The sequence below is a fragment of the Cryptococcus neoformans genome, chromosome 3 (assembly GCF_000149245.1).
Source record: "Cryptococcus neoformans var. grubii H99 chromosome 3, complete sequence".
Taxonomy (NCBI): Eukaryota; Fungi; Basidiomycota; class Tremellomycetes; order Tremellales; family Cryptococcaceae; genus Cryptococcus; species Cryptococcus neoformans.
The window spans coordinates 1,178,868-1,192,585 of record NC_026747.1 but is presented as its reverse complement, the minus strand read 5'-3'; the positions used below and the strand labels follow the sequence as shown (position 1 = coordinate 1,192,585).

At 47.4% G+C, this 13,718-nt stretch overlaps 3 protein-coding genes; 2 read left to right on the top strand and 1 right to left on the bottom strand.

Moving 5' to 3' along the window:
- Positions 1–166: 166 nt before the first annotated feature.
- Positions 167–2,396, top strand: CNAG_07554 (capsular associated protein). XM_012193014.1 has 4 exons: positions 167–919; positions 970–1,817; positions 1,876–2,173; positions 2,226–2,396. Exons 1-4 carry the CDS (start codon positions 220–222, stop codon positions 2,300–2,302), a joined length of 1,923 nt encoding a protein of 640 aa, XP_012048404.1. The 5' UTR covers positions 167–219; the 3' UTR covers positions 2,303–2,396.
- Positions 2,397–2,542: 146 nt separating this feature from the next.
- CNAG_07553 (polycomb protein e(z)) lies at positions 2,543–5,619 on the top strand. XM_012192575.1 has 13 exons: positions 2,543–3,585; positions 3,635–3,939; positions 3,985–4,138; positions 4,186–4,298; positions 4,352–4,518; positions 4,579–4,726; positions 4,783–4,864; positions 4,915–4,960; positions 5,015–5,024; positions 5,083–5,209; positions 5,263–5,304; positions 5,355–5,397; positions 5,450–5,619. Exons 1-13 carry the CDS (start codon positions 2,658–2,660, stop codon positions 5,472–5,474), a joined length of 2,190 nt encoding a protein of 729 aa, XP_012047965.1. The 5' UTR covers positions 2,543–2,657; the 3' UTR covers positions 5,475–5,619.
- CNAG_07552 (DNA repair protein Rad8) lies at positions 5,503–13,554 on the bottom strand. XM_012192574.1 has 15 exons: positions 13,397–13,554; positions 13,245–13,336; positions 12,538–13,192; positions 12,412–12,484; positions 12,236–12,365; positions 12,118–12,185; positions 11,834–12,068; positions 11,565–11,785; positions 9,235–11,512; positions 9,025–9,174; positions 7,894–8,970; positions 7,717–7,847; positions 7,527–7,661; positions 7,161–7,475; positions 5,503–7,109 (listed from the first exon to the last, which is right to left on the bottom strand). Exons 1-15 carry the CDS (start codon positions 13,437–13,439, stop codon positions 5,579–5,581), a joined length of 7,134 nt encoding a protein of 2,377 aa, XP_012047964.1. The 5' UTR covers positions 13,440–13,554; the 3' UTR covers positions 5,503–5,578.
- Between the last annotated feature and the right edge of the window lie 164 nt (positions 13,555–13,718).

Below are 13,718 nucleotides of genomic sequence, written 5' to 3'. Positions count from 1 at the left end.
ACTTGTAACGAATCCAGCCGACTAGCAGCAGCTGGCAGTCATTGCCTTTGCAAGTGGTGATGTCATCACATCATCCGTGCCACACACAGGATTTGCCGCGATCTCCCGACGCGTCTAGGTACGCGATCTTGTGCTGAAAGCTTATTCGGGTCCTCGCACAACCATTTGATGTTCGAATCTTGACTTTGATTCTTCATCTACATCTCTCCATCCCCAGCCATGGCTAAGGGAACATACCCCAGAACGCGCATAGCCGTTATAACGGGATTGACCATCTCTTTTCTCTTCCTCCTTCACTTCCTCTTCTCCTCTCCTGACCGACTTCTGGCGACGCAGAGATGGACAACCGCTTCTTCTTCCGTCATTCGTTCAAAGTTTCTTCGAGCAAAGGCCCAAGCTCCCAAACCTCCCATACAACATCCTATCCCCAAGCTTATGGCAGACGCCAGAAATGAATTTGACCAAAAGATCAAGAAGCAAAGCAAGAGCTTGCCCGAAGCCGTTGCTGAGTACAAGAAGAGGTACGGGAGAAATCCTCCCAAGGGCTTTGATGAATGGTACGCGTTTGCGAAGGAGAACAATGCCATCATAATCGATGAGTATGACCAGCTTGATCGCGATCTCAAGCCCTTCTGGCTTTTCTCTGGAGCGGAGTTGCGACGAAGATGTATCCAAGTCGGTTTCTTGCCTTCGGTCGATTTGGTGAAGATTGAGAAGGGTAAAACAAGAACTATCGATGTGTCAAAGGGCTTCCATGACTCCGAGGTCGGTGCCCGTGCCAAGGGTTTCCGGGTCATGCTTGAAAAGTTCCAGGCAAAGCTTCCCGATATGGATTTCCCCATCAACGAAAAGGCGGAGGGACGTATTCTCGTGCCTTGGGAGGAAAACTTGTACTCTAACCTCACGGCTGACTCTACTCGTAAGATCTATCTTTGAATTTTACCTTTTTATTCTCTGACTTTTTCGCAGTCGGTATTGAACACGTCTTGGGCGGCGAATTCATTCCCGATTGGCGAGGTGATGGTAACGTCTGGGAGGCCTACCGCAGAACGTGTCATCCTTCATCTCAAGCTCGTCGTCTGTTTGGTTCTCTTCGTGCCAATCTCAAAGAAGGTCAAGCTCCCATCTCTCGTCTCGCCGATGCAGGTGTGACTGCCGACGCTCCTTCTGAAGATTTTTTCTTTCCCGAAAGTGTTGACGACAAATACGACTTTTGCGCTCACCCCTGGGCTCATTATAACCAAGGTCATTTCTTCTCCGATTGGCGAACCATCCATGCTCTTTACCCCATGTTCTCTCCGGCCAAGAGTATGGGATACAGCGACATTCTTATTCCCAGTCACTACTATTTCTCCTCCACTAAGCGATACACTTATGGTTGGGATCCTGTCAACATGGTTATTAAGGACGTTGATGACATGGAGACCAAATGGGAAGACAAGTCTGACGACATCTTCTGGCGCGGTGCCACTACTGGTGGTGGTTCTTCTCCTCCGGGTTTCCTTGCGCAGTATCAGCGTCATCGATTGATTAAGATGACCTCTGACTCTTCCAATGTGAACAAGACTGTCGTTTTCGCCGATCCTCCCGGAACTGACCATTTCATCTCTGCTCAAGTGCCTATCGGCCAGTTGAACAAGGATATGATGGATGTGGCGTTCACCAATGCAGTCGGTTGTACCCAATATCCCGGAGGATGTGACGGTATGCGGAAGGATCACCGATTTGCAGATGCTGTCCCTCTTGGCGAGAACTGGAGACACAAGTATTTGATCGATATCGACGGTATGGGTTACTCTGCCCGTCTCTTTGCTCTGGTGCGTCTCTTTCTTCATATCGAGAAATGTAGGTCCCAATTACTAATAGCAATTTTAGCTCAAAAGTGAAAGTGCTGTCCTCAAATCTACCGTTTACACTGAATTCATGTCCGAATGGCTCCAGCCTTGGCTTCACTATATCCCCATCTCCCAAATGTATCAGGAAATCTACAACGTCCACGCCTTCTTCTCTGGTCCTTCTAAGGCTATGCTCGATGCCTCCAATTCCACTAGATCTTTGTATCAGCAGCCTGGAGCTCACATCAAGAAATTTGATGGGGATGCCGAGTTGAGGAAGATTGCCAAGGCGGGTAGGGAGTGGATGTTCACTATGGGACGAAAGATCGACATGGAGAGTGGGTATCTCTCTCCTTAGAGATTATCTAATGTGGCTGACAACACGTTTAGTCTATGTGTACAGGCTGTGTCTTGAGTGGGCACGTCTTACGGCTGATGACCGTGAGGCCATGACCTATAAGGGATAGTGATGCGTGCATGGATGGGATTGATCAAATAGATGGTTTTTTTGGTGTCTTTGTACAACAATGCCTCTGATGCATTGCATGTTTCTGATAATGGCTTTAACATGGTCTTTTTCGCTGCCCAATTTCTGCATAAACTTCGTAGGAAGATATACAATATCAAGACGGCGGCCTCTTGTCTGATGATTCCTGTTGGACGACCGGAGAGGTCCGTAGATTAGGAAAACAGACGCGTCAATCGAACTTGTTTTTGCCAATCGCGAGCCAACCTCCTGTCAAATCGAAAGGTCTCAAAGGTTTCCATAGTTGCCTTGACTAGCCGGCCCCTGTCTTCCTCGTTCCCACCTATACCCCTCTCATGCCTCCTCGCCAACCCGGAGACCTCGAACCCCCTCCAAGAGTTCCGCCAGAAATTCATAATACCGTTCGCCAAACATGGATTCAAACATGGAAGGACTTTTACGCCTGGAAACCTCCCTCTACTCTCCCAGTCGAAGATGGGTGGGTGAGTATGCGAGCACAGGAAGAGGATAAGAACCTTGTTAAAAGTCACGTGGATTTCGGTAAGCGGATGGCCGCACTGCTGGAGAAGTTTGAGCAGGAAAATGGGAGACGAGAAAAGTTGGCCGAGGTCAAGTTTGAAGGTGCTACCGAATTCAAGCCTCTACAGAATATCAACAAATCGCCGATCGAATGGAACTTACATGGTAGACCGATTCGTCCTCTCCCATCCATCTACAGCCTCACACCCACTATTGATCCCGTTCCCGAGTACGCCTTTTGTATCTACACCCCTCGCAGTATATTGTCACCTGATGAAGTTATCATGCCCTTTATGCCTACCTTTGACGATGACACCCTCGACATACCAGGATTCGAGACTGAGAAAGAAAAGTATTCGTCTCTTTTTTCTAGTTGCTTATGGGATTTACCGGGACGAGATGCTGATGTGGATATTATCATGTTTGAAACATTGAAAAGGCTGGAGAAGCTAAGGGTAGAGAAAGAAGATATCGACAGGACGAGGATATTACCGAAAGAATGTCTTTACGTGGAAAGCCTCGATTTGAGAAGAGATCTGCCTCCATTTCCATTACCCCCTCAAAATATCGGCTCAGTCACAGGAAGGAAGATGCCAGATGGCTCAAAACATGTTGTCGGAGCAAAGAGGAAATGGGAGGAACCGCTAGAACTTATTGAAGAGGATTTCGAAGATGACCTAGAAGGGTTTGAGGAAGCATGTTGCCATTATCCCACTTGCACAAGCGTCATGTGTATTAGGCATGGTATGTCAATATTCGTTTCTTGACTTGGCTGAGCTAACGCGAAGCCCAGCCGGCATGTATTTTGACGGTTTAACACGTAATACAGCCAGAGGCTCAAGCTTTAACGCCGGAAATCAACGTCTGCCCCCTATCTCATCAGTACTCCCTACCCTGTCTGAACCTTGTTCCCCCACATGCTACTCATTAGCCACTACTGAAGCGACATTAGGGGAAAAACTGTCGTCCATCCGATTGGAGAATGGATGGTCGGAATCGGACAAGCAGCAGCTTATAGATATACTTTCCGCATACGAAGGCTCGGGGCTCGAGAGTATATGTGGGTTGAAAGATGTCTTCAACCGAACTTGTGCAGAGGTGGGGGCTCTCGGACTATATTCTACGTGGCTAACCAAATTTTAGGTCGCGCAGCAAGTCACCACTATTTTGCAAGATCGATCAAGAGGACCAAGCGTGCATGAGGCAGGTGCTGATATGGAATGTTCAACTCCTTCGTCTACATCTGGATCGTCAAGACCACTTTTGCAAAGGACAAAGTCCAGTAAAGCCCAATTGAGTATGTTGAAGATGCACCTTTTGGCAGAGGAAGCTAATAGGTTGTAGTACCGATAACCAATCGTTTGCCCGAGTTCGTGGAATGTGAACATGAAGGCGAATGTGTCGCAGGCGTTTGTAGTTGCGCCGATGACAAGTTGCCATGTGGACGGCACTGCTCTGTAGGTCTTCTATCCCCTTTTCGTCCCCTTCTTGCTTATTAACGAGTCCAAAGTGTCCTTCAACGTGCACAAGGCGTCATCGCGGTTGCAACTGCCGTCGTATAGCGATACAAGAAGGCAGATCTGTGAGAGACGGCAAAGTATGTATCAATGGTAAATGTCCCTGTATAAGGAGTTTCAAAGAATGTGACAAAGAGCTATGCGGCAGTTGCGGAGCTGCGTACGTTTTATGGCTTGTATTTTATCCATGGATGTACTGATCTTTGTTGGTAACTATTAGTGAGGAGCTGGTACAAGACGAGGAGATTCTCAGAACGAAAGGTAGATTCGGAAGGGATGGAGAATGGATTGAGGACAAGGGTAAAACAGGCCAGGGGCAAACATTCATCAGCTGCGGAAATATAGCTTTACAAAAAGCAAAATGGCCGGTCAGTATATCATTCAATTAATCCAGGTTATTGATCATTAATTTATTTGTCCGTAGAAATTGAGAGTAGGAATAAGCAAGGTGGCAGGATACGGGTTATTTGCCGACGAAGATATCGGCCAACATGTGCCTGTAGGAGGTAAGTGATGTTGATGTCTATGAGTAAAGAATAGCTGCTCATCTGTTTAGAATATGTGGGGGAATATATTTCCGAATGGGAGGGGGATAATCGAAAGTGAGTAGGCACCATATATAATATATTTTCACAGTCGCTGATAGCTCAATCCAGTTTCGCCGAAGTGTGTCTCTAAAGAGTTCCCTTCTGCCGTTATCCTACTAATCTTGAGTCGCTCGCAGTCTATTAATAAACGGCGATACCAATTCACCATTAATGCACAATTCATCATTGATGCTGGTTTCTTTGGTAATCACACGCGGTTCATCAACTCTGCTCAAGGAAATAATGTGAACTGTGTTGCCCATCGTGAGTTTTGATTATTATTATCAGGACCGTGAGCCTCCTGACCTGTTTGGCAGAAAGAGCAGTGGGTCACGAGCTCAGGATATTGTTTCTGACAAGTGAGTCTAGCATCTGGTCCACAATGAAGCTAATACCTCTGCCAATTTAGCGAGGCCCATCAAAAGACACGAGGAAATCCATTTCAATTATGGGTACGCCAAAAAAGCCTGCAAATATTGGTGAAAAAGCTGACCTTTTCTTAAGAGATGACTTTTGGGATAATCATTAAACCGATTTGCAGTATCCTAATATTTATCAAGATTTGGTCCAAACCTGACGACCATCATGCATAATAAGAGCATAAATATAGAAGTGCAATACATGTTACAACAGTTATATGATATCCGAAAGTTCTGAATTCTCATCATCGTCGCTTACACCTTCAGCATCCCTTGCCTCCATCGATCGTTTCTTACTTCTGAAAGATGATGCTAACGCCCAGCTAGAACTGCGTTTGAATGGATTACTCTTGACTGTCAATGTTGGCGTCCTTTTCTCGTTTGTCATGCTAATTGATGAGCCTCTTCCTTTGTACTCCTCTTGGGGTATTTCTTCCCAATCTGTCTTTTCTTTGAGCTCAGTCCTCCTCGCGTTGAAAATGGTCATGTCAATGGTGTCGAGGGCCAACAGCCGATGAATATGAACTTTTTTCTGTTGTCCGTACCTTCGCACTCGACCGATGGCTTGTGTTTCTACGGCACGATAGTTGAATAAAGAATTGGTGAATAAGGGGCCGAGGAAGACAGCATGGTTGGCAGTGGTCAGATTAGACCCAGCGGCACTTGCATCATTCATCTTGAGAAGCAGTACTCGTGCACTATCGGCATTTGTGGACTGGAAACGGTCAAGGGTATTTGCTCGTGACTTGGCAGAACCGGATAGCGTGACGTGTGGAATTCTGCCTGCAGACAGAGCTTCAGAGACCTTGCCTGCGAGGTCTTCCCATTGAAGGAATACTAACACCCGCTCATTTTTGGGGATAGAATGGATGAGGTTGACTAGATGCTCTAGTTTGGCACCATACCGCCCTGAGGAAAGCTCTCCTTCAACGCCCAGGGAGCTTACCTTGACTATGTTGGTCGGTCGCACTGCCGCTTGGCATTCTCCGGACTTAACACATCGTTGAGAAGCGGCTGCCTTACGCATGCACTTATGACACGCGACATGACCACAACAAGACAGAATAGCCATTTCGATATCTGGATTGGTGGATGGCTTGTGTCCACATTCCGAAGATTCAAGTACAATTTGGGCATCGCTCTTGCCTTTCTGGATTTTCCTGACTACCTCAAAGAAGCGTAATGATCTGACTCTCGCCACCAATTCCTTGACAAGTTTACGAAGAAGATGGGTCTGCTCTCGGAGCTGCCATTTGACGTCATCCATTTTGGCACCACTGGCTATTGACGGAGACTGTTTATCTGAAGGGGAAGGCGGGATATTGCCGTCCTTTACGCCACACTTCTCTATCACCTTGAGTAGTATGCGTGCAGCTTCGATGTCTCCTTGATGTTTCGAGATGTTGGAGGAGAATGCAATCCACTCAGCAAATGGTTGACGTTCGTCATCATTCTTGCTAAATCCCCCCTTCTTCTTAATCCATCCATGCAAAGCTATTGCCTGATTGACTGACCGAGAAAGATCTTCTTGACAAGCGAGTAATTGCCTAGCTCGAGCGCTGGTAATGTGATCACAGGCTTCTTGGGCAGACTTTGCGTCCTGAGTCTTATCAGACAAATCAAGAGTGAAATGACAGCATCGTTTGAGTAAGGCTTCTTCTGCCGTTTTCGAATCGGACAAGGCCTCTTCAAGCCTAGCGTTGCGATCACCTTGACTGACATTTTTAAACTTCGTCTCCTTGCGTCTGATAGGTATCACATCAGATATGTCTCCGCCAACGAAGAGAAAGACCTACGCTTGCATTTCCAAAGCTTGGAGATGATGCTCTAGTTCGAGGTATACAGCACCTTCTGAAGCTGGCAGTTTGAAAGTATGGATATGCTCGACAGTGGGTATATCCTCAATCTCCGCGATATTCTGGCGCACAAAAACGTTCAAGAACTCCTGTGCCAGTTCATCTCGTCGATTATGCCAGGCTCGTGAATGAACCTCCCTAAAAGCATGGAACTTCTCGGCTTGGGTCTGGTCTTTTGCGCGAGCCTTCTGATACTGGACATCGCCCTCGCCATCATCCTCCACACCAAGGTGTATACCCATGAATGTTGCGATACTGAAGTCCTATTTAGTCTCGACGACCGGAAAGGAAGATAATAAGACTTGCCTTCTGATTGCTGCAAAATCGCTGACAGGCGGAGTGCCAGACAGAATCCATCGGTATGAAGAAGAAAGGCGTAAAACGGCTGCAAGGCTCTTTTTCTGAAGATAAGTGAATTCATCTGCAATGACTCGACGGAATCTGTAAACACAGTATTTAAGCTATGGTCCCTAATTGGTAACTGAAATTCGCTCACCGAAACATATGGAGAACCGGATTGGGTAACAACTTGTAATCCTTTTTGACCGAAGCACTGAAAATTGATTCTGAGCCCGTGAAGCTGTGAAATTTGGGTATAGGGATGTAAGTCTTGCTATTCTCGTCATCCTGACCACAATTAGTCACGTAAGCTAGTCAATGGCATCTTACTTACATCCTCATCTTCAGAAGCCTCCCATCGCTCAAGCTCCTCCTTGGTAATGGGTTTCGCTTTGGAATCACTATCATGTTTGTCTCTATACGCTTGTCCTTTCATTCTCTTGCCGAAGTTAACGGCAGTGTGTACTTCCTTCTTAGACCCGACATTATCTACCAAACTTTTCTTCTTATCCTCCATAGCCCTCATCGCCGCCTCGCTGCCTTTTTCTTTCAAGATTTTCGTCTGCGACACAAGACTTTCCATAGCTGCGTCAAGCCTGTCACAGAAAAATCTTCCACCCTGGGTGTCATGGAGCCATTCTCGAGGCTGGGCAGAGAGGTACTCGAGTCGAGACCAATAGACGTCAGACTCGAAAATTTCTGACGCCATGACGATGATATCAGCTTTGCCAAGTTCAGCGATAGTCTTCTCCTGTAAATCTTTCATCCCCTGGATGACAATGACCTTGAACATGCTGCCGGTAAATCGCGCTATCTCGTTGGGCCATTGTTTACTAAGATGACCAGGCACAACAATAAGCGTCGCTTTCAGGTCAATCAAGCCGGGGGTTGCAGGCTCAGGCGCAGGAAGGGACAAGGTCTGCGCCACCAGAGCGATGGAGATGACTGTTTTGCCGTAACCGACCTGATCCGCAATGACACCTCCGCGGACCATGACGGGCCTCTCAGCCTTACCCTCTGCTCTCCACCCTACAGCAGGAAGCAAGGACTCAGAAATCTCTTCTTCAACAAACGTGTGGGTTTTCCCCGTTGCCTTTTCTTGCTCTAGCATCCACCACAAGGATCGCAACTGTTCTTTACGAAGGGGTAATTTGAATGCTTCGGGTTGAGAGTTTTCAGGATCTTGTTTATTGCTTGGCAGGATAAAGACGCGGCGAGGTTGTGGGCTTTCGGTCACATGCCCCGGGGTGAGACGCCAAGAAAGACTGATTTTATGTTCGGACGTGGTAGGCGGGAGTCGCGAGAGTGCACGATGGGCAAGGGAAACAATGTTGAGACCGATACGGAACGAACCTATATCCTGATCGAGCCTAAGCTGGACAACAAAGGGCGAGGGCCGATGCTTGAGAGCCTATTAAAAAGGGGTTAAAATTCTCAATATGCAATGAGAAGTAAAGGTGCTTACATGCTCATACTGCCCAGCTTCTAGCTTATCTTCGAACGCAATGATGGTACTCTTCGTCTTGTTTCCCTTTTTGTTAGCCTTGCCTTCCCTTTTTATCCAGTGAATCTTAGGTGGTCTTGGGGCGCATCTCTCGCAAACATGCTCGGATACCTAGAAACATTGCAAGGTATTTCATTAGTTGAAGGCTGGGGAGCTAGGAATGTAACGTACATCGTCGGCAATATGGGCCCAGTTTTTTAAGCCATCAAGAGGGGGCAATCTCTCGGTGATCCAGGCTAAATTGGCAAAAGTAGTATTGCCTTGATGTGACAAGTCGATTTCTGCCCAGGCTCCTCGTCGCCACATACTCTCCGAATGAGTAGGATCAAGCGGAACGCGACAAGACAGAAGAGCCATTGCATGAGAACAACCTTCAGTTGTCAAAGATGCTGATATGGCAGAAGCCGATGAAGGGATGGCAAAGGTGGCCCTGTCACGATGGATTTCGTTTGCCGCAGCATCATTGGCAACGACAGCGATATCATCCCCACCTATGGCGGTCAGGTGGGCTTCGGGACATTTCACCCATGCGCCAGAGACATCCAGCTTCACCTTCCTCTGTTTCTCATTGCCTTCCCGCCAGTGGGAATCCAATCGAGCAATCACAGGCCGCTCCGTGCCATAGTCCAATCTTTCAGTACTTGTAGAAAATACATATCTGTCTTCACGGGATTCACCACACCTGGTAGGATCAAGGAAAAAGTAGAGCTGAGGAAGACCATCGTCCGAAAGATCGGGCCTCTTCTTATGAAGAGATGACATTGCCTGACCGCATCGGGGAAGAAGCTGATAGGTACCAGATAATTTTCTGTCAAGCGTATTCTCATCTTCCGCTTGGAGGGAAATTTCGACTTCGGACCATCGAGTGGTGTTGGCGAAGGGACCTTGGAGACCAAGCGAAGCTTGCCAAGAAGGCAACAATTCGCCCTTACCCGTAATCTCAATGTCGATAGTCTTCATAGAGGGGATGCAAAGTTCCCAAGGACCGCACAGGACATCTTGGCCGGCGATATCAATTTGAAGTCGAGCTACCGGATGAAGAAGAAGTGCTCGAAGTTGGCTGTTATTCGGCTCGGATGCAGGTGCCTTGATGGTCAGTCGCCATTCCGGTATTTGATTGCGAAGGACAAGACTAAGCATAGCACGGCGAGCTTCGTAAACTGCCGTCCAGGTGCTTTGTCTTTTGAGATATCGGAACCTGAATTCAGCATCGTGTATTCCTTCTAGAAGTGCTGTACTCCATAATTGCCAATCATTATCATTAACGCTGCCTTTGTTAGACTTTTCAGCTGCTTTCCTGACAGCATTTAGACATTGGTCAGTTAAGCCAGCAATCCGTACCCGCATGGGAAGCAAGCCCTTAAATCTTTTCTCAAATTCCGCTGGCTCAACCCTCTGATTGGCACAAGGCGCATAGACATGCTCAGGTCTGCCTCCACACGATTTACAGGCACGATAACTGCACTCTTGACACTCAAGTATGTTCGGAGCAGTGCCAGACTGCCCTTCACATTGACAGTGCCTTGAACTTCGACAAGCCAAATCGAGGATCTCAGATAGATTGGATTTGGTGACTTTGGCAAGGTCGAGATCATGATGCTCGAGATAATCTTCGCCGATGATCCGGTTAGCAACTTGTTCATCGTCAACTGCTTCCTTTTCAAGAATCAAAGCGGCTTCTTTTTCAGGGTTAGCGCCCTCGGTGATCTTGTGACATGCCACCTTGAGCGCAGCAATCATTGCAGAACCGACAACAGTGGTGGTCATGGCATTGCCCGCCAGATCAGCCAATTGATCTTCGTTCTCACTTGTAAGAAGGAGCTCTCGAACGGGGATGCCTTGAAGAGCTAGAGCCTCGCGTCCAGTGACAGGGCCACCACGGATAGTGACCCAGGGAATCATGTTGGGTGTCAGGCAAGGTGCAAGGGCTGTCTTTGACGACCCGGTCTGTCGATCAACGTTTTGACTGACATTCCAAATGCAAGCTTTGAAACCAGAGTCAATGCCGTCCTTTGCCATCCGCAAGGTGGAAATCTCCAAGAGATCGACTACCCTTTCTGTCTGGGCAAGTAGCCAGTCATTCCATGTCCAATCCAGTCCCTTACACACACCCGCTTCTTGCCAGGAAGTCAGAGGTCTCAATAAGCCCAGGGCTTCGTCTTGTCTAGCACGCTGATGTCTTGATTCGCATCTATTCCAGTCGGTAGTTTTGCGAGAAGTACCATCTGTCTGCGCGCGCGCAGAGGCCAATTCGAGACGAGCGCGATGTATGTTGGGATCATCTGTATGAAGTAAGAATGCTTCGAACGGTGAAGACCATGGGCGACGAAGATCCTTCACGGTCTGGGCCCATTTCTCCGGAAGATCGTCTGATTCAGAAGATGAGGGAGTGGCGAAAAGGTAAACTCGAGTTCGAGTATGGGGAATATAAAACTCTTTAGTATCAAGTCTAGGCGTATTTCTCAGCAATTGGCATCATTACACCTTTATGTGCTGCCTACCGTGTATACTGAGCGTCATAATCAATCTGTCCAAAGTATTCAACAACCTTATCCCATGGCGCGTTACAGACGTTTTCCAAAATGACGATTGGGGGCTGATGCTTTTTGACCCATTGTAACATGCCACGAAAGGTCCTTCCAGATTCGCCATTGGCGTCAATATCCTGCTGGACGTTATTCAAATTGGAGTAATCGACGCAGGAAGTACCAGCAATAAGTATCTGGACAGTGGATTAATTGCTGACCATTTTCCTCACAGATATACTCACATCAACATCACCAGGTACGTCAACCATCGAGCCATACGCTGTATGAGCTCTTTTCTTTCCCAGTTCAGTTACATCCCTGAATAGGATAGGAGGGGTGAAGTTGCGCTCAATATAAGCCTGCTTGAATGGTTCAATCTCACAAGAAAAAACGTGTTCAAACGCCAATGTAAGGCCATGTTGAGCTTTGATTGCTTTTGCGATCATGTTGAGAGCAAGAAGAGGGGACTCGGTGCCGCTGTCATATTCTGGTCAATGGTGGACCGTAACTTCTAGGCGGCACTTACGAGCACATTGTAGCTACCCGGAGTTTTCGCCCATTCAGCTGCCTGACCAGTTCAACTATGTCCGGGATCTGATGAGATATTATCAGTTAGGTCAAAGCATTTAATAGTGTTGGCTTACCCTGGAAACAAGGTGATCGAACATGGCTTCGATGTCGCTTATTGGAGGTAGATCGTCACTCATGTTCCTTACAGCCGCTTTGATATCCAGTCCCTGGTTGAGAGGTCTCACACCTGTGACGAAACCCCCACTAGACGACTATTAACGATGTTCAACAGTTAAGAGGAAGAACATACAGATTCGCTGGTTTGGGACGTAATTTCGCCTTGGGCAAAGAAGACTTTGTCTTTTTCGCAGGTTTTATTATTTCTGTCCCTCAAATTTAGCACTTAAGAACATAGAAGGGCAGAAGTTGACCTTACCCTCATCGCTTTCAGGCTCTTCCGCAGATCTCTCCTGTTCATCATCTTCATCATCTTCACTCGATCTGAAATCCACATCATTGTCATCGTCCTCGTCCTCGTCCCATTCACCTTCTTCAAAGACGAAGTCGCTTTCATCATCGCTAGACGCCTTACACTTTTTATTCGGATGCACCTTCTTTGAAGTTGGTCTCTTGGCTATTTCCGAGACGGTAGACCGAACAGGGCGCCTTGTGAGGGATGGATTCGGGTCTTCCCCACCAATGTTGTTCGCTTGGGGACTTGTTATGCCAAGGCGATGAGGGGATGGCTGGTCTGTTGAGGAGGCGGCTCTGCTCTTTCCGTCGATCCTCCGCGTAGTGATGACGACCTCTACCATGCGCGCTAATTTTACTTCTTTCCTGACAGAAGAGGGCGAAAGCCTTGGTTTTCCGGGATTCTTTCGATAAAATTCTTGAACAAGTGCACAGTCTTCTCCTCCAATACCATCCTCGTCCTCCCACGTTCTCTCGTGCACAGCATAGCCGGCCCAGTGGATGAGATACTGTAAGATTTGGCGTCCTTTTCTTCTGATAACTCGCGAATCGGCAATGTAGTCAATTTCATACCAGTCGTCGCCATCCTCTTCTGACTCTATCTCCGGCGAAGGAGACGCCTATGGCAGACGCGTCAACAATACTGTTACAGCTCTTCGAGTTGCGACTCACACGTTTTCTTTTCTGTGACTGACTATTTGGGATATTTCCCCCATTTACGGCTCCGTCTGCTGTTCCCCTCATGTCAATGTCGAACTTGGTGTCTACGTTGTATGACACATCGGTTGATGAAGTAGCTCGTCTATTTAGAGAAGTACGCTTACTGTCTTTGAAAAGACCGCCGCCAAATGTAAGTGCAGTAGTCATATGGTCAGAACTTGGTTGAGGAGTAGAAGTATGGGATCAGTAAACCAGGATACGGAACCGAGTCAAGGACGAAGTGACGAAGGAATCGATGAATCGATGAATCAGCTTCGTCAAGTCGCGTCTGAGGGGAGTCGCGTCAACTAGACGAATTAATTAGCGGCGAAAGCCGACAATATCCAGCTCCGTGCCTGAGAGAATTCGGCATATTATAATTAGAGGCTTAATTATACCCATTAATTAACAAAGGCGTGAGAACCACCATGCACGTACTACGACATC